This window comes from Sander vitreus, chromosome 7 (genome assembly GCF_031162955.1).
Source record: "Sander vitreus isolate 19-12246 chromosome 7, sanVit1, whole genome shotgun sequence".
Taxonomy (NCBI): Eukaryota; Metazoa; Chordata; class Actinopteri; order Perciformes; family Percidae; genus Sander; species Sander vitreus.
In genome coordinates, this window is record NC_135861.1 from 16,502,387 (window position 1) to 16,523,544 (window position 21,158).

Below are 21,158 nucleotides of genomic sequence, written 5' to 3' on the forward strand. Positions count from 1 at the left end.
ACTCCCAGATATTTTATTCTGCTGTACAATACTACACTTTGTACAAATGACTACATACAGCAGCTATATCTGGACAGTTAATGCAGCACCTTACATGAACTTCCTTTTGCAATGTTGGGCAGATTTGGGATATAAGTACTTCTATGTGCTTGACATCTTTCATTGTCACCTGGTCACCTTAGGATCTGTGCTGGCGTTGCACACCCCAGTTTTGTGCGCGCACACACACACACACACACACACACACACACACACACACACACACACACACACACACACACACACACACACACACACACACACACAATGGTACCATTGGGCTGTCCTCCAATATTAGTACACAAGGCTTACGATGCTGTGGGACTGCATGCATGTCACACTGTCACAGCAGAGCAGAGGAGAACAGAGTGAGGAGGAGAGGAAGAGGGATGCGGGGGGGGGGAGGGGGTAATTTTGGATGCATGGCATGTGGAGTTAAGATAACCATCTTATCTGCAGCTCTCCTCCACCACACTTTTTGTTCAATTACCATTTACTGCAGAGAGAGAGAGAGAGAGAGAGAGCGAGAGAGAGAGAGAGAGAGAGGGCCACAAAGAAAGAGAGGAAGAGGGAGAGAAAGGGAACAGAGGAATAGAAGAGCAAGGGCAACGGAGGGAGAGGAGGAGGTGGAGGGGAGATGCTCAGGGATGCAGGGGATGAGGAAGTTAATGTGAAAGAGTTGAAGAGAATTGAGTGAGTACGAAAACAGAGCGGGAGAGAGAAAAGGCAAAAACATTCTGTATACAGAGGTGGGGAGGGAGCAGAGGACGTGGGGTGAGATGTGCTACAGAGCTGGAAGCTAACACACACTGTCATATGAAGGGGCCAGGTACAGGGTCCCGTCCCTACAGTACAGCAGTGTATACAACATGATCTCATGCTGTGCTTATAGGTTGAAATACTAATAAACATAAAAATCTGTGACATAATTTGCTTGTATAACAGCTTGCGTACATGCAGAGTTTCTATTACAAAATCCCGCCAATGTTTCTGCTTTGATAAGTGTCATGAGCTGTGAGTGTGCTTTAAATGTTTATTTAAAGCACATGCATACTGTACTATTCCCAGCTCTCTGCATGGGGTCTCAACCGTACCAAATTCAGATACACAGAGATTTAGCTCGATTCCTGCACCCCTCCCCTTTTTTAAATCCTAATCCCTCCTCCCTATCTTTCTTCAACTGCCTTCTTCTTCTACAGTCTCTCTCTCTCTCTCTCTCTCTCTCTGGCTGGCTCTGGCTCCAGTATACTGAGCAATTACAGAGATGATATCCACTGTCAGTCAGCAGCTCACAGATGAAGCTGGGCCTCTTTAACATGCTAATGGAACGCCAGATTCAATCAGGCCTTTGTATGGCAGAGGGGAGGGCAGCACTGCTCATTAAAAAATAAATCATAATAACAATGAGGCCCAGGCTGCAAAGGCAAGCAGCACCTTCGCGGGGGTGTTGAACTCTTCCTTGCTCTTACTCTCTGCTCTCCCTGAAAACACTCCTGGTCCGTTGTTCCTATTTTCTACCCATCCTCCCTTATCCCTCCATTATTCAGACACCCCAAGCGGATGGTAGTGACCAGGAGGAGGAGGAGAAGGAGGAGGAGGAGGAGGAGGAGGAGGAAGAGGAGGAGGAGGAGGAGGTTGGTGTGAGACAGTGCACTCCCTGAATCAAATCAGCACTCTGTCCTACCCACCTTTCTCAATCTTTCTTACACACACACACACACACACACACACACACTTTCTACATAGCTAATTTGTATTCTTTCAGTTCACCAATTAGAGCACAAGGCCATCTCCAGGTCTTACATAACGTCAAAACCGAATTTTAGGATTTAGGCCTACTAGCAGGAACTGTTATTTGTTCAACCACTGAGCCACTTAAATACTGTATTTACTGTGTGTCTGTAAACTCTTAATCAGAGGGCTCAGAACTGAGTGACTGACAGCCTGTTGCTCAAGGTTAAAAAAATAGAAAAATAGAGATTTTTGAAATTTTTTTATTTTCTTTCCAGCAGAGAGTTAGATGAGAAGTTTGATGAGTCTGTTAACATACAGTAATATAAAGCTACAGCCAACAGCTTGTTTTCTGAGCTTATCACAAAGACTATAAACAGGGGAAACAGCTAGCCCGGCTTTGTCCATCGATGTCAAAATCCTACCAGCATCTCTAAAGCTCACTAATTAACACATGACATATATTATTTTTGTTTAATCAGTACATAAATCTGCAACCAGTGACTTCCTGGAGTCTCTCCTGGTTGCCTTGCAACGGCTTGGAGCCATGAAATAATCCAAAACTTTGTAAAATGGCAAATTGTCATTTTTGAATGGGTTCAAGAAACAAGATATAGACTAGCCTATTGTGTTAATTAGTGAGCTGATATGCTAATGTTGTTACCATTTGACAGTGCCAGGTTAGCTGTTTCCCCTGTTTCCAGTCTTTGTGCTGAGCTAAGCTAAACTTAGCTAACTGGAGCTCATATTCAACATACATCTGTATGAAATGACTTTCTCATCTAACCCTCCACTAGAAAGCGAATAAGTGTATTTTTTTTTGACAACGGCAGACTAATGCTTTAAGTTCCATGTCTTGTTTAAAATAGCACTCCACTGATTAAGTATTTTACTTTCATTACTGGAAGTTGGAGGACTCGCAAGAGACAGATTAAAAAAGAATAGTCAAAATTGTACTAGTTACGGTGGCTGACCAGTGCAAACACGCTACGATGGCCCAAAACACTTCCATTAGGAGAAACGTGCTGCAAATACAGAAAGGACGCAAAGTAAAAAACAAACCCAAACACAAACCCCAACACACATGCAACAGAAAGAGGCTGCCAGTCAGCACAATGGAAGTTATCCAGGCCATTCGTATTTACAATATGACATGGTAGATTACATTGCATAGAGATTACATTTATTAAGGACTAAAGAGAAAAGAAAAGTCATGAATCTATCTAACTGTGGCCAGATGCAACTATGGGGGCAGACAAACAGGCATTCATTGACACTTATAGGGTGATATGAGGTCAACAATATATAATGGTTGTATATCATATGCAGGAGCAGCAAAGACATCACTGCAAAATGTAGATCGACTGCATTACGTTCATGTATATGACCTAGTAAGACAACCCCAATTAATGCTTCTGCAGGAAGCAGGGGAGACACTGCTGAAGTTAAGAAGAGAGAAACTTGCACTCTTCTGTTTTTTTTTTTTACTGTTGCATGTGTTTTTGGGGGTTGTGTGTTTGATACTTTGCATCGTTTCTGTATTTGCAGCATGTTTCTCATGAAACAGTTTTGGGTGGTTGTAGCACGCTAGCCTTGGTCGTCCAACGTAAGTAGAGATATCTGGACATTTCTTTCTTGTATTGGTTATCCTTTCATTAGACCCTCGCGGCCTGTATCTCAAACTCCATGATTCAGTAATGTCTCCAAACCCTTAATTAGTTCTCAGACTCCCTCAAGAGCCACATAATACATTATATTCACAGGCTGAGTAGTTCTTGTGACCAGTCAACTGATTTTGATGCAAGAATAGAGTTGCCCTTTAACTCTCTTTTGGGCTGTGTGATCCTATGACCCTCCAGCTGTGGACCAGTGTTGCCCATCGCCAGGTGTCCCTGCAACCCTTGTTTTAGGATATGTTTTGAGTTTGACACTTCTATGACCATGCCTACAGTAAGGTCCTTTAATATTGATGTGAAATGAGGAAAGGTTCACATCAGTTTGTTTCACAAGGGTGAACCTCTGATTCAGCTGTCGAATTTAACAAGCATATTGCACCACGTTCGTCTGATATCCTCATTACTCTCATTACTATGCTGCTTTGGATAGCTTTTCAAAAGCCTGGCGCTCCTTTCATCCATGGTATGCTCTGTTTAAAATCTCTCCACGGGGTGTGATTCATAGATGCTCACTTCCTTTTTATTCATCATGCATCAACACTGGACAATACAAGTTTGTGTGTGTAAGTGTGTGCGGGTTTATGTCCACGTGTCTATAGACCACGGATTTATTACAGCCAAGATCAACCAGAGCTCACTGAATAATGCATCGCCTGCTATCATGGAAAAATATGCTGAATACGCCGCAGCTGAACTTGAAGGTGTGGGAGGAGGTATGAAAAAGCATAAAGCTTGCTCTTGACTTAGCTTCAATGTATGACACAGAGAGAAAACACTGTTCTCTACTTTCACAAATGAGCTCAGGTCCTGGTTCAAGGAGGTTTCTGTCTTTCACTTTATGAGCTATGCCAGGGGAATTAGCATCCATGGGGGGAACTTTGTGTGTTTCACTTACACAGTCTCAATTAAAATATGTTGGCTCACAATTTCAACCCCGGCGTTTTAAATTTCAGACGTTGTTTTAACCTTTAGAAATTCTCTGTGGCATGCCATGACTCTCTGAGTGTGCACACCTCCCCAGCTGCCAGCAATTCTTTGCAGTGGGAAGTGATGGATGCTGAGTTAAACAAAAGTGTCATTTGTGGTCACACCAATGACAAGTGACATTACAGAAGAGACCCCCCAGCACTTAAAGAGATTGGGCAGTGGTTGGATTGTTCAGGGATGACCAGAGAGCACCGTGTTAGAGGACATGCTCGTTTGTTGGGCTACTCCATATTCAGACAGTATACTACTGCAGGGCTGAAATGAAAGCAGTGGCCGGCAACCACATAAGGTCTCCTCCCCCACTCTATTAGGCTGATATTAGCATATTGCCCTCTACCCTCCATGGGGAATGGAAGTCAATGAAATGGACAAACACTGCGCAGGGGAACATTATGGTTGCTGGTCTTCAAAGAGCACAGGTACAGTATATATATTTTTTAAATCCCCCACATCCCCCTCTCACCAACCCATCATGCCTCCTCCTTTTGTCTTCCCTTAGAGCAGAGGGGTCTAATCTCAGAGAGAATCTGGTGCCTTTGTTACCATCCCCCGAAGTGTATTTGGGTTGATCCACCTGTTTGTGGCTGAGTGATAGAATTCCATACCTGAGGGCTCAGGTTTCTGGGAGGTGCATGGGAATAAAGTTGCTGGCTATTGTTCCACCTGGGTGTGTGACCAACACCTCGAACAAGGGAAGAAGGGGAGGAGATGGGAGAGAAATGTGGGTTTGGCTGGGGGCTGGGTGACAGGGAACAAGTAGGAGCGGATTTAAACAGGCTGGAGAGAGGCAGAAAGGTGAAGAATGTCACCTTGTCCTCTATCTTTCCCTATCTCCCTTTTTTCTGTTTTTCTCCCTCCATCTCTCACTCTCTGTGTTCCCCGTTGCAGTGCACCCATATTCAGACAGCAATTTCCCTCCTCTTTCTACCATTGCATTAAGTCTAATCTCCCTCTGCTGCAGTGGATCACTGTCTTACAATAGACACAACAAAGCAATGCTTTGGTTCCTCCTCATTCCAACAATCCATCCATCACTGGCTCAGACATCGCCTGTAACCGAGAGACATTCAGACACATCTCCACTGGACAACTCTGTGATCATTTTACACACCTGACTGGCCCTCGGCCAAAGGAGGAGCATTCATTACAAAAGGAAAATACATAAAAAAGATAGAAACCTGAGAAAGAAAGAGAGCAGACATCAGGGAATTTAAAGGAGAAGAGTGGAGATGAAGGTGAAGCTTTTTCTCTTTTTACAGTAGCTGTTGGATGAGTCATTCATTTTATTCTCTATTAAGGTGACGTTAATTAAACCAGTTGCTGGGCTTTACATAATTGAGTCACGGTAAACACATCTACATTTAATATAATTCTCCCACATAATCAGATTTATATTTATTGTCTTTATACCCAGGTACAATGAGATTTTGCAAGACTTCTCTCAATAAAAATAATGTGTAACTGTAGTATACAGTCTTTTTAGTTTTTTCCTTTACATCAGGGTTGCCATATGTGTGGAAATATGCTAGTCTAGAGACTTAAAGGAATACTCTTTAAAAAATCTTTAGCGTATCAAATACTTTACACCTGTCACTTGCTCCTTTGCTGAGGATGGCTCCTTGTATTGTCAGCTTAAATGCACAGCAGCTACAATGTATTCCAACAGCAAAAAATGATCAAATGTCCATACAGTAGAATCTTCTCATACCACTCAGCACCACAGCAAAATCCATTTTCCTGCATGCTACAGCTGCAGTCTGCAAAAAAATATGAACAATAGAGATACCTTTCAAGCCAACAGACAGTGAGTATTTGTAAGAAAGTCATAGATTTTGAGCAGAGTATGCCTTTAAAGGTCCAGGTTTACATTAGAATTAAGGTTACATAAAATAGAGTTAGCTATGTAACCATGTGTGTCAGGGTTAATGCTAAGTGTTGAAGTTAGGGAATTAATGTAAGCCTGTGCCCTAACACAGGTAACCATAAAGGGGTGTGTGTTTGTGCATATTTGTGTGTTTGTTTGGTGCTCTCATTGTGACCCTCTCTGTGTGAACACTGCAGCATTGTGTGCCTTGTCTCCACAGTCGACTGTGTTGAGCTGCCCTGCGATGTTCTCTCTGTGTTCCCATCATCCCTGGCTGTCCCCTCCCATTAGCCCTGACAGCTATTTGTCTGTCATTACTGACCTCAAAAAAGCACAGCAACTCTCTCCTTCACCACAAACACATACACAGGCTGCATGTTAGCTGAGCCTTGCATTGCAAAATCATTTTGTGCCTGCGCTATAGTTGAACTTAATTACATGGTACGGTGTCATCACGCTAGGGTGCTTTAAAGATAAATATCACATTGGAATGTAATAGGACTGAGGTCAGGCATTCAGACATATTTTCATTAAGTCTATTAACCCTGTCCTGAATAGGTTGATGCAAGTTGTAACAAGAAGCCCAACATACGGCTACTCTCCTTAAGTACCATCATTATCAGAGCTGCCATTGATTTAAGGTGGAAGCAGAGTCAAACAGGATATCAGGCATGTGGGAAGGAATAGAAATGTATAATTTTACAAGCCCACCTTTACTGCCCTTGGATGGATATATAATACAGAGCCAGTGTAAAAACAAAGGAAAAATAGTGAGTCAAAGCATTTGTCTTTGCAAAGCTGATCGCACACCCTATCACAACCTACTCCAGAGAGATCAGCCCACTAGACCCATGTGCACGTCTATTTACTTGTGTGTTGTACCAGCACACAATCCCTCACACCACAAGTAACAAAAGCCAACAGCTTCCAAAAGTTCAGTTGCTGCCGAACAAGGAGACAGCAGGAGGTTTATCTGGAGGATTAAAGGGGTGTGCATCTGCTTCTGTGGCTCAAGCATGTGCATTGGTTCTGGTGTGTATTCTGGACACTGTGCATTGTGGAGTTGATGGTTGAAAGGCAAGGTAGGTATCAGAGGCAGGCTGTCTTGACCCTCATTCCATCCCATTATTTTTGCGTCATGCCTCCTCCCTTAGCTCCCATCTTTCTTCTCGCCATCCCGCTTGGAATCCCCAGTCAGCTCCTCTGTGTCTACCAACGAGACAGACTGGCAATTAAATCCTCCCAGCCTTAATTCAGCTACTTAGGAGAGATCAAGGTAGGATCTTATGGTGGGGCCTTTTTGGGCCTACCACTGTCATATTATCTCACTAGGGTGTCATTACCACCCCTTCCACTCTGTAATTATGCACAATACTTCCCTTTGGGAGAGACTGAAGGTTTACCCTGCCTTATTTGTGTGTAGCGTGTATATGAATGTGTAGTTTTTGTAGAGAGCTGGTGCGTGTCTGGTGTTTTTCATAATATGTGATCATTTTTGAGAAGCTGCTCTTGAAATGGACCTGTCTAAAAAGCTCTCTGATCAGATTGCAAAGGGTAACAGATTTAGTTTATGATGTGTGTTGTGGAAGGATGCTATGTGTGTTTAGATGTTGGAGGCTTTGATCACTCATTGGAAGCTGTTCTAACTTTGTTCGACCTTTTTGTTATTGCTGCTTTAACATCCCTGCCACAGGTCATACTGTAATACCACACACTCTGCTGTACTCCTTACAGTACAACGAGTTAGTAAAATGCTGTTCTCCAATTTGGTAGGTTGAGTAAAATGTAAGACCTACAATTAGGGAAAGTTTAACACCCCCCCACTGATGCAGAAATATGTACACAGACACAAACATGTTGCCTGTGTCAGTTGGCTACACTGATGCTCACAAAAAAACACCAGAAACAAAGCCAGAATTCATTTAACAGCCATTTAAATGCATTATATTTCACTACTGGCACTGTACTGTACTATACAGTATAGGGATATTTGCTGTTTCGTGAATATGTGTGTGTGTGTGTGTGTGTGTGTGTTCAGAACTCTCACTGCAGTGCGTTTGGATTAGATTAAGGATGAGACATGTTCTGACTAATACTCAGCACTGTGTTGAAGTCTTGAGCGTCCGCTGCATCATACAGACTTACGTGTGTAAGTTTACACACGCACGCACGCACACACGCACGCACGCACGCACACACACACACACACACACACACACACACACACACACACACACACACACACACACACACATACCTCATTTGCCACATGAATGCAAACAGAGAAGCCAAATGGCATTTGAGGCAAGGAATCAAGTTTCAGCTTTCCTAGCTTCCCCGTGCATAATCCTCTCATTGGAGCGTAGCGTAACACCAGCAGTTCCAGGCAGCAAGTCAAACAGATCTTTATCTGCATCCACCTACATTGTGTGCAAGCATTACAATAACCTTCATAGGAAGCTGGGAATTAGCATACCATGATTAGAAAAGATGGGGACGATAACGTTTGATAGGAACATGCGGTTTTTAAATTTCATAATCATTTTCAGGCTCTAAAATAAGAACTTGGAAGTGGCTACTTTGAAGTTTACCGTTCAGCAGCACACTCTTGTGGGCACTTAAAGTCATACCTGCTCAGGTTTTTTTGTGTGGCACGCTTGGTTGGCATGAAGGTGGAAAGCTTCATTATGTGAGCCTTGTAGCACTCAGTGTTTTCTCTGATGAAGTGCATCACTATGTGTGAGTCATAGGCTATGAGTTCATAATACATTCTGAGCAGAGGCTGAGGCAGCTATCTGGTGGATGGCTGCTGCTGCCACAGCTGTCTGTGAAGGGAGCATCCAGGAAGGTAAGCAGCTCAGGATACAGCCTCCAGACAAACACTCACTGCTAATGACCTGCATAGCGCTCTGTGCTGCATATCTTGAGGTGACAGCTGAGGAATCAGGTTTTTTTTTTTTGTAAGATTTTTTTTTGGCCTTTATTTTTGACAGGACAGATGAAGACTTGAAAGGGGAGAGAGAGGGGGAATGACATGCAGCAAAGAGCCACAGGTCGGAGTCGAACCTGCGGCCGCTGCGTCGAGGAGTAAACCTCTACACATGGGCGCCTGCTCTACCAACTGAGCTATCTGGGCGCCTGAATCAGGTTGTTTTAAATGAATGTGAATATGTATACGTTGATATGTGGAGGCAAACTTCAAGCTGCTTAATGATTGGCACAGATATAGAGTCAGAGGAATGTTGCCTTTCGTGTGCCTGGCTGGAAAATCCTCTATATGTGTAAAAGTGTGTGCATTGAGGTGAAAGTGTGTGTTAGAAAAGGTGAATTAAGTATTTTGGAACACTATGTGTGTGTGTGTGTGTGTGTGTGTGTGTGTGTGTGTGTGTCTTTGATGTGTGTGTGTGTGTGTGTGTGTGTGTGTGTGTGTGTGTGTGTGTGTGTGTTTCTGCCAACGCAAGTGTGTGAGTGCTTTTTTCTTTGTGCATTTGTGCAAGGCTTTTGGCCAGGCCTATAATCCTGTTGATTGTGCTTGTGGTCAGGTAAATAGGAGGCACACAGTCCTGCTGGGCCCGAGACTGAAAGGGAGTACTGAATGTAACAGGGCCAAATGGTCATTCTTTGTCTCCTTCTCATACCCTGTGTTTGCTGTAAGCCTGGGCACAGCTGTTTTCAGCCCAGAATACACACTGAGCTGATGATGAGGGAGGCAAGGAGCGTATGAGAGCGAGAGATGAGAGAAAGAGAGAGAGATAGTAAGAGAAATAGAGACAGACGGACAGATGGCCAGCCATTCGTAACACACTACAACCAATATGAAACAGCAGACCAGCAGGGACATAACAGACAGATCAGACAGCTACACCTGACCCTAAACATTGTAATAATAATAAGCCATTTATTAAGGTCACGAGAAGTTTCCTCCTCAGTGGTTATGAAATAGTCTGGCAACCCCAGTTTGGATCTCTTCAATTAGTTAATCAATGTGCAGACAGCCACCATCCTCTGAACTGTCAGATTTGGTCTGAGGAGTCTGATGTACGCTGTTGTTTGTGCATGGGAGACAAAGAGAGAGCGAGAGAGAGAAAGGAGGTTTGATGATGGAGACTATGGGGGATATGTTGAAGAAGCTCTCAGTGCAGCACCCAGTCTCTTTAAATCATCTCACTGACTCAGAGTTCTCTTAATAATGTATACATAAGCGGAGGGCAGGTTTTCTCAGGATGTAGAGCCAGCAGTTAGCCTGAAATCTCAATGCGCCGCAAACACTAGGTCGATAAAGTAAATTATGAACATTGCACAGATAATCAATAAAGCTGCTGCCTGACACAAAACTTTGAGATGCCAAAAAATATTTCTTAGTTGTCATTTCATTATGTTTATATTATGTCCTGTATTATAAAATGTATTGAATCTTATCAGTGTTTTTGTCTACATCAAACATATCAGCAGCATTAACTAGAAACTGACTATGTAGCCTAGTGCTGATGTGGGGACAGGTGCCCGCTTCACGGCCCGGCAGAAAGGCAAGTTGGCAGCCTGACTGTTATCACATCTTTCTCCCTGTCCCTGTCACATCTGTGCCTGTCCAGCATGCCCGGTGCCAACTACCCTGCTCCCATTGTTCTCTCCTGAATGCACCCAACGCCCATGGGAAAGAAGACTGAACACAGTGTGGCACAACCTACACAGCCTGTTAGATAATCTCAAGACATGAAAAGATTCTCTTAACCTAGATTCTAGAAACCGCTTTTTGTCTTGCATCGTAGACAAGGAAAACACCCGATGGTGATTTTCATAATATTTTTCCAGTTTCAGTTTAGACACTAACTGGAGTTAATACAATCCTGCATAAGCATACAAATGTTACATTGAATTGATGAAATAACATTTTATCATATACTAAACGGTATATCGCTTTCATGTGAAAATCATCACGCGGAACCCTTTTAAACATCACGTTTTGCTTTGATTGATTTATTTTGATTGACTGATCATGTCTCTTAGTTTTGAAATAGCTCCCCAGCTTTTGTTTTCACTATCATCATTATACTGCATCAAATCATAAGTATTGCATGAGATGGGAAACACAGGCACAGGAAACACACAACAAAGGCAGTAACCATATAAAAATGCTATGATCCTCCATCTGTTATTTGCCTGTGTGTTATTTTCCTCCACTCGTTAGGGAAGTTAGGGAATTAAAATGTGCCACAGGAAGAAAGAGGATTGTGGAGCACTGATGTGTGTGTATGTATGTATATTTCTCTTTTGTATTCTCTCAAATGTATTGCCTTTTTATAGAGAGAATGAACAAAAATAATTAATAGTTTGTGAAAGTGTAGGTGCTTACACACACACACACACACACACACACACACACACGTATGAGTACTTCTACACTAAGACCCTTATTGCTGCAACATGCATTCCCTTGCCCTCAACACCGACCATTACACCTACATGCCTAACCCAAACCCTAAATGGAACCATAATCTAAGCCTAAATCAAAATTCAATTCAAACCAAAAAGTCAAAACTCAGAATGGTCATCAGAACCGTAAAAGCTTACACACATGCACACTTTAAGCAAGCCACTGGCTGCAACACCAAGCCCTCTGCCGTTGCCCTGCAGGCCCTTTTGGAGCTCTGCCCCTACGAGCCTGGTAGGATTCCTGACAACTAAATCCAAATCGCTGTCTGAGTGCTCTCAGTTCCTCCAGTCTGGCCCGGTTTCTCAAAGCCGTTTTACAGTCATCACATCCGAGCTTGCGCACGCCAATGTGACGTCAAAACGACGTAGATCTCGCTGGCGCGCCAGGATTTTATTTTTTTCAGCGGCGCGCGACAAAGCGGAAACAGGAAGCCTGAACGAGCTCAAGGGTAACCGGATGCCAGGACTCTCAGAGTGACTGCAAGTCTCTCTTGTAAACTTACTGGGTTAAGATGAGTTCTTTTATGGCGAATGAAAGGCTTGATCCGACAAAGTAGGTCATCGAATCAAATCGAAGCATTGACGGCAATGCTGCTGCCAGTTTTGCCGTTGTTTACATTTTTCTTCTTCTTCTAGTCCATAGAAATAGCAAAGTCGGTAGCCTTTCCTCATTAGCGCCACCTCTGTTCAGGAGAAGACTGCAACTAGTGTGGCGACCACCACGCAGGAGTATAAACAGTTACGGCACACTGGCGGTCGACAGGTCGGCTGCGGCTAGTATACCGCATGTTTCACTCTGTCTCACATAGACATTCGCACAGATCAGGCCCCGAAAGCCAGTAGTGAGAAGAGAGAGGGGGAATAGAGTAAAGACCACTCCCCTGCTGGGGTTTGAATTGCCCTTCAAGGGTCCTGCTGAAGGACCCACTGTTAGCATCGCCCTGAGCGGGATTTAAACTTCGCCCTCGCCACGCCCCCGGTCGGGATTTGAACCCCGGTCTATTCGTGAAAGTCAATGGTGTTACCCACTAAGTTATCCAACTGCTGGATCTGTCTGTAATTTTTTAATCAGTTAGTTAATCAGAAAATACAAGTATTTATTACAGTATCCTTGAGGTCAAGGTTATGTCTTCAAATTGCTTGTTTTGTTTAACTGAAGGTTTTCAATTTACACAGATATAAAAGAGAGAAATCCTCACATTTGTTACAGCTGTGCATGGTAGTGATGCAGTGTAAACTTTGGCTGTGGTTTTATTGTGTCATGTGGTTATCTTGTTCTGTTGTTACAAAACAGTTTAAAAAAGAAAGAAAGAAAAGAAACACTTACGACTTATAATTTTTATTAGCTCTGGCTCTAATGCAAGATTTTGTCATTGTGGAGAGTCTGGTGGGACCACATACAAACATGCACTTATTCACACACACTACACAAACACACATATGCACAAAAACTTGCGCAGGTCACACAGGCACACTCCGGCTCCATACAGCGATTTGTTTGATTTACACTGTGGGAAGGTCCCCAAAGAGAGATTTAAATTAATGGGGTAATTACAAGAGAGAAGAAAGCAGCCACACTCTGATTTATGCACACTGACAAACACACACATGCACACAGTGTCCCTGATGGGACAGATTGTGTCTTTGCTCCTCTCTCTTCTCAATGGTCCTCAGCTCCATTAACTTCCTCAGCTTCTCCTGCTGCTGCAGAGACATGTTCTGCTCCCCGGTCAGCTAATCTCTTTGTTTGTCTGCCTGCCAGAGGCTGGCTGACCCACTGCCAGTAACAGTCTTCATGTTCAAGTTCAGACTCACTAGGGAGCTGCAAACATTACTACTGTGCAACTTCAGCTAACAGAGTCACTCCTTACAAGAAAAACACACACACATTCCTGCACAAAGAGCCCCAGACACGAATTCAGGCCATGTATCAACATGCGGTATAGTGTCATGATAAATGCCGTCAAGAGACAGTGTATTAGTCATGCTGTTAGTGGTGCAGCCCTGGAGGAGGAGCTGCCTTCATCAGTCATGGAGGAAGAGGTGGAGGAGAGAGCACCTATAGGATCCTCCATCCTCCCTCATCACAACAAACAGCATCTAGGAGGAGCTCAGCTTAAAAGACTGACTGAGAAGTTTGTGACTCTGCATATTTAAAAAGAAAGTGTGAGTGAGACTTTCTATTGGGAACAACACACAAACCCACATTATTTGTATGATAGTGAAGCGTTTAAGACTGCTGAGTCAGCCGGCGATGGATGAGAGGAGTACAATCCACCAGCTGGAAAACCAACAGGCACTTGTTTCTCATGGTGTAGTAGTATATAATAGTTGCGTATGTGAGCATCAGTTTATGCATTCATACATGTGTACATTTGTGGTTTGTTCAGTGGAAGAAACTTACATGACCAACTAGAAGTAATGATGCAGTCCTCTCCACCTCGAGGCCCACAGATGCATAGCAGAAGGCAGCTGGGCTTCAGCTGAGACAGCACTTTCACTCAGTCTGACAAAGTCAATCTCTCTCCCTCTCTCTTTTTCTCGCCCGCTCTCTCTAATCCAAACTTTCTCGAGACTCCATCTGCTAGCACCATATTCCTTCATGCGGCAGCCATATTATTTTCTCTGATCACATTCAGTTGACATAAAGCTTGATGGTAATGCAGAGGTGTCAAATAATGCACAAATAACCATGTGACAGCGTGGAAGCAGGTAGAAGCCAGTTGCAGCCGGAAAAGCAGCAGAGCGAGGCACAGCAAGTAAGGGAGCGAGAGTAGCTTAGAGCAATCCCAAAAAGGAGAGCAGCAAAGCTTTAAATCTTGGGGGAATTTGAAAGCCACAGAAATCCAGTTGCGGATATTAAGAAGCTTAATCTAAGAGCTTGCTGAGGCTGAGTTTTGCTGTGTGGGCCTCATCACTATCATCCTTGACAGAGGTTAAAGAGGAGACGTAGGGGGATAAGAAGGAGAGGAAGAGAAGACAGATGGGGGCAATGACGAGAATAGGGAGCATGTATCATGATGACAGCCTTGCATGCTTTTATAGGAGAATTAAACATTGACATTGTGACACAGTGGCACAGGTGCGTGTGTGTGTGTGTGTGTGTGTGTGTGTGTGTGTAGGATACCCTTGCAGTGACTGTGTTTTTGAACTCCTGTGAAAATCTGCTCAAAAAGCATGTTAGATACAGTCAAAGCCAGGGAGCATGTGTCAGACGTGAGTAGATGAATTAGTGTCCATGATTCGTTCATTCCATAATTGGACACAACAAAGTGATTTAACTGCTCACGCTGAGATGAAACTCATTATCATCAAGCTACAGATGTACAGAGAGGAGAGAGGAGAAGCGTGTAGACTGGCAGGCAGGTGGATAAGAGAAATCCCCACAACTTCATGGCATTCTTTTCTTCTCTGTGGCATTCCTGCTTTATTTGATGTGAATGTCTTAGTATATTGAAATTCTTCGGTAATGTGAATTCTACAAAGAGAGAAACCCCTCAGTATCACAGCATTTGTGCACAGCTATGCTGCTGCACTTTGGCGATTCAGTCTTGCCAACTTCTCAGGAAAAACAAGAATGTATGTCCACAGCAATTATTCCAGCGTCCTTAATGGCCCAAATGCTGCTTTTTCACTCAGTTTAGAGATTACGTGTTTCACTGGAGTGCCACATAGTTTTGCTCTGTATTCAGACAAATTGCTTTGCAATGCAATTATGGCTCATTGTGTTTTTTTGTTTCAGTTGCAGATTTCAGGGAACAACATCATACAATCTGTAATAAGCTACACAATTCACTGAATTCACTCTATTTCTATTTTATACTTTGTGTTTTTTCAAAAAGACAGTTATTGCCACAGTAATTGTCAAAACAAACATTGAAACTGTTTTGATTCTATTTTACACAAATGAGTTGTAAGAATATGCCATGCATGTTTATCTAACTCTGTCTTTGTCTGTGTGCAGGAGGCATAAACCGTGCAGGGGCGGCGGTGCCGACGTTCTTGCGGACCCCCACGATGATCCAGCCCCACCTGGACATGAAGCCCTTCCTGCAGTTCCCCATGGACACCACCCCTCCTCCACACAGCATGAACCTCTTCCACAACTTCAACACGGTGAGAGTTGACGTAGACACACAGACACGAACAAACAAACACAAACAAGCACACACATACTGCAGTCTTTTAACTCAACCATTGCAAAAAGGAAAACACACAAGAGGGACCTGTCTGTCCACGAAATCTGGGAAACCTGTAGGCGTGCAGGACATGGTAATGTTTGTGTATTTACTGCCATATGTTGTTACTGCCCATGTGTAACACATATGAATGTGATTTGCACACACACAATATGCTTTACATTGTTAAATTGCCAAGGTGCAGCTGTATCCACATCAAGAATGCATGTTAGACAGGTCTCACTACAAGGCTAAGGGGCAGGGTATTCCTAAGAATGTACTATTTCATGTAAACACTATCCCATTCCTTAATCCAAAGCACAGAATGAAAGAGCAGTTCTAAGGCCATCCTTATAGCTGTGTACTTCAAACACCAAAGTTTGTTTGATGTGGTATTTATTTGAACGGAGAAGGATCTCCCTGTTTCCCCAGGCCCTGACTAACATCTTATCATTTAGACCGTAGAGACACTTTGCATTTCACCCACTCAGCGTAGTGTGCCGCCTGTTCCTCCAGACTCCATTAGGAGACGTCAACACATATCTCGTCAGCAATATGTAAAATCAGTGAACTTTGTATGTACTCTATGTGGGGCAATGCTATTCTTGGACCATGTCTGCAACCAGAGGTGTATAAAGTACTAGAGACCCATACTTGAGTAAAAGTACAAGTGCTCTATCAAAAAAGTGACTTGAGTACAAGTAGCACTGCTTAAGTAGAAGTACTAAAGTATTCAACATTTTTTGTACTTAAGTATTGCAAGTAGTTTATTTTAAAATATACTACTCAAGTATTGTGTTATTTAGTTATAACAAATATTAACAAATACTGAAATAAAATGTACAATTATCACACTGTGCAAGTAAAATAAACATTCTCTCCAGCACAGTAACGATTAAAGCCCCCAAAAAAGTTATCACACACTAGCTAGTAACTAACGTGTGATAACAGGAAAGTTAGCAAGCTAGCAAAGTACAGATAAACTAGCAGCTTCACTTCACAGGGTCAAACGGTTAATATTCAGGACTCACTGCAGACTCAAACAACTCAGGAATAGCTTAATCTGCTACAACAATAGCTAAATAGAAAGAGTACAAACTTACATCGTCTCTGACTTCTGAACGGGCAACCGTAATGAAAAGAAACACGACGCGATCTCGGGGATTTCTTACGTAAATTACTTTACTTTTTATTAATTAGCGTACGTAACTAACGTACACACACTAACCTACACAGTCTCCGTGGCGTGAGGAATTCACAACAGTAACGAGTAACGATGCAGCACATACAAAATCTCTCGGAGTAAAAGTATTAAACTCTTCGAAAATATGTACTCAAGTAAAAGTGGAAGTAGGAGAAAAAAATAATACTCCAGTAGAGTACAGATACAGCCTTTTAGTACTTAAGTAGAGTAGTGAAGTAGTTCTACTTCGTTACTATACAGCTCTGTCTGCAACAGAGTTATTCTCCACATGTGTCCGCCTGGTATATTTGACTGCAGTTTGCAAAGGTGCGACATAGCAATCCAATGTCACCAATTGGAAATTTCTGGCACATGCTTTGACCACGTATGATACTACAGGGATAGTTACAGCATGAGGCCAGACATTGTTAAACACATTTTAACAATACCGTCATCTTAATAGCCCTCCATAGGCAATGACATAAGTGGAAGCATTCCCACTGATGTTAAAACTGCAGTGCACCCAGCAGACATGGATTAATAGAGATACTGAAATTACGCAGGCACTCAGTTTCCACTCTTGTGTCTGCTGGCACAGCCTTCAAATCACTCTTGCTTGCTCCTCTTTATTCCATCTCACGCTGCCTCTGGAAGACTCCCTCTGAAGCTCTCTCTCTTTCTCTACCTCATTCTGTAACATCCCTCTGCTCCCCATCCTCCCTTTCAGAACATTAACTATGTCTGAAGGTCCACAGGGATGCTGTGAATGTTAATAGCTGTTGCTGCTGCTGATGACTGCGAGCCAGCACTTTTTAGTGTTGTTTTACAGCCCTGTGGCCAGGAGATGGTGCCATAGAGCCTTGAAGGACAGTCTGACCTTATAGGTCCACTGCGTTTTGACACTTACACATGGACTTTCATGCTTTCACTACATTGCATTAAAAACAATGGAGAAATGACTGACTGATAGTAGGCCTACAGTTGATATTTGACTGAAAGGTATCAGGGAAGAGCATGTGATGCCTGAAACACGAGTGCACAGTCTCAGTTGTTTAGTAAGTACAGCTTCAGAATGCATCTTTGATCCGTAAACATGCAAAAATAAAAAACACAACTTTGGTTTCTGCTAATGAGGGTTCTGCCTTGATGATTTCCTACGTGGTAATCGTGGTCCTCAGCCGTGTTTTATGCTTAATTTAGTTTACAGGAAGACCTAGAGTAATAGAGCAGTAAAGTGTTTGCAGCTCTGTTTACATCACTGACAATATTTTATGGCTTGTTGGGCTTTTAGGCAAAATAATGTTTAAGCAATCAGAGCATGACTCTGCTCGGGTCCCATCTCTTTCATAGAAACTGTATAAATGGAAGGTAAACTAGGATGATTTCACATTAAAGGTACCATGCCTGCTGGTGCCTGTCTGCACCAACACACTGTGATAAATATACTGTGTGATATGCACACTATTGCAATGAAGACCCAGCATTATAGCAGCAGTAACACTAAGAAAAGCCCCTGCATTAAGCTAGCAGCTAGTTATTCTATCATTCTCTCTCATTAAGTGATCTGTGCTGAGCCTGAGTTTGTACAGTCTTAATGAGACTCACATTTAGGGTTATTAGCCTCATAGCAGACGGATGGCCTCTCCTACAGCCATATACAGCTTTAATGGTCCTCTAATGTAATTTGTCCTCTACCTGCCTGTCCCGCCCAATGTGCCTTTAGACAGTGACAGAGCTGAATTATTTATCTGTAAGCAGCTGGTCCTGATATAGATGCACGCTCACACACCTTTGAGCCGAGATGCATGCCCTGATGTGGGCTTGCTCAGACTGCAAAGTCAGGAATTTCCAATGCGGGTGTCCAATCATGCAAAGCCGTGTACAGACTTGTTGAGTCTCACTTGCTGTCCGTGCTCCTTTTATCTCTTTTCTCACTCTCCTTCTAAACTTATTCCATAGTCTTATTCCAGCACCAATCTTCCAGATTAATTAACTGACATTTCATCACACTTGTTGCCTCTGATCCACTAATCAGAATAGTAATCATTTAGAATGTGTTTTGGGGCTTTATCAGATGCACTGATGTCTGGCTGCAAGACATCATATATGTCTTCAAACCATTGTAGCATTGTGTGTGTGTGTGTGTGTGTGTGTGTGTGTGTGTGTGTGTGTGTGTGTGTGTGTGTGTGTGTGTGTGTGTGTGTGTGTGTGTGTTTGTGTTTATACGTGGTTTGGTTGGGGGTTGCTGTGCCGGGCAAAAGCTCCGGTGGCTGATGATAACATTTGATAGATGGTGGGGAAGAGGGGGAGAGTTGAGCAGGAGGAGAGTGGGACACACAATCCTGGCTGCATCTGGACAGATCGAGTATGCATGAAAAAGAGGGGGAGAGAGAGAAGGGGAGGAGAAAACTGGAAAGCAGACTGAGGGAAATGAACTACAGGGAAGCATGAGGCAGAGAGAGAGAAAGCAGCTAAGAGGAGAGGAGAAGGAGGCTGAACAAAAGGAACAGGCACTTGTTAGGTGATGTGTCACTGGAAAAAAACAAAGGCAGAGATTTGAGAAAATCCTTACAGCAGACACTTACTTCTCTTCTTGCAGCATTTCAAAGAGAAGTGGAGAGTGCGCCCAAAAAGGGGAAACAAAGAAATCGTAGCTGGCAATGCATCACTCGGCACAAGTCCTTTTTTCTTATTGACTTATGTATTCAGCATTGACAACCAACCAGGGGGCTGAATGAGTAAAGAAGGTACACCACACAATCTCAATCTTGTACATGCTGAGGCTCAAACACACATCTCGGCCAGCAGCACACACACAGGAGAAACAATGCAGCTCCAAGCTTCTACAGACACAGAGGAGAAGAAGGTGAGTGACTAAATGCTTGAAGCTTTTTTGTTGGTTTGTTTGTTTGTTTTTCACCCAACGGTGTCTTAATCTGGGCACAACACAAAAGTACTGAAGAATTTAGAGCCTCAAAGGCTGTTTTTATCTGGCACAGTGCAGACTTTAGTGTGACTGCCAGTGGTCCCAATGAGAGGAACAGAACAGTGCATTCCTCTTTGGTTGCTTTTGTTACAGAGAACTGATCAAACACACTACAGTAGAAGAAGAAAGCGGAACAAAGACAGGATGAAAGACTGAGAATGGAGATAGGTTAAAGTGAAAGAAAAAGATGTCAGTGCAGCGCCGGGAGATTCTTGGTTGCTCTTTGGGCTGTTTCTCCACAGAAGAAGCTCTGTGTTAACAAAAGGCATTAGGGTGTTTGGGTCTTAAGGCTCTGTGGAGCTGTTGATGTGACCGCTAAGTGATGCTAAAGTCAGTGGTCTGGGTGGTTTACTTACATCTGCCAGAGCTCTCACCACATACTCAAGCTGACATGTTTCCAAAACTCACTTAGTCTACTTTTATTAATCAAAATGACAATATTTATTATTTACTGATCAGATTTTAGAGATTAAAGTGATTTAAACAAATAATGCAGGAAACACAGCCAATTTGAAAGACAATTGCTGATTTTCGACTTGAGCGAGTTTTGGAAAATCCCTCTTCAGTTGCATCACAATGCTCTGCTTCTATTTCACGAGGACATGTTTTGGAGAACATTTGGGTAAGAGGCCATAAAAGCTGCTGTCCAAAAAGGCTTGTTGGCAGCTGGGCTGTGTTTTTAACAGCTGAATAGACTGGATGGATCATAGCTGACCCACACCCAGAGTACTGTATGACTGGCTGGGAAGAAGCCCATGATTCATGTACAGTTACTCCACCAAGACCTGTTCAGCTCTTGTTAAACTTGATGATGGGTCACAGCATGGACACCCACATACAGTATTTAACACACAACTATGCAGTTATGTTTGTTTGGAATGTAGGAGTTGGGGTAACATTAGGCAAGAGTTTAAAAGATTTGATAAAAACATGAGTTGATTTTTTGTTGTCTTCAGCTGGCTATTGCATGATCACTGCTGAGGTATTCATGCAGTTGCACAGATAGTGTTCATCGACCAATGTCATTACTCAATGTCCTCCCCTCTCCTTCTATCCATCTGAATTCATAGCAACAGTCCAG

At 43.1% G+C, this 21,158-nt stretch overlaps 1 protein-coding gene across 1 annotated transcript in view; it reads left to right on the top strand.

The window, feature by feature from the left end:
• znf385a (zinc finger protein 385A) overlaps positions 1-21,158 on the top strand; it is a 55,523-nt gene that overhangs the window by 14,212 nt on the left and 20,153 nt on the right. Inside the window, exon 2 of the mRNA XM_078254978.1 lies at positions 15,695-15,846. Within this exon, the coding sequence (XP_078111104.1) occupies positions 15,695-15,846 (152 nt within the window). The remainder of the gene's footprint in view (positions 1-15,694; positions 15,847-21,158) is intronic.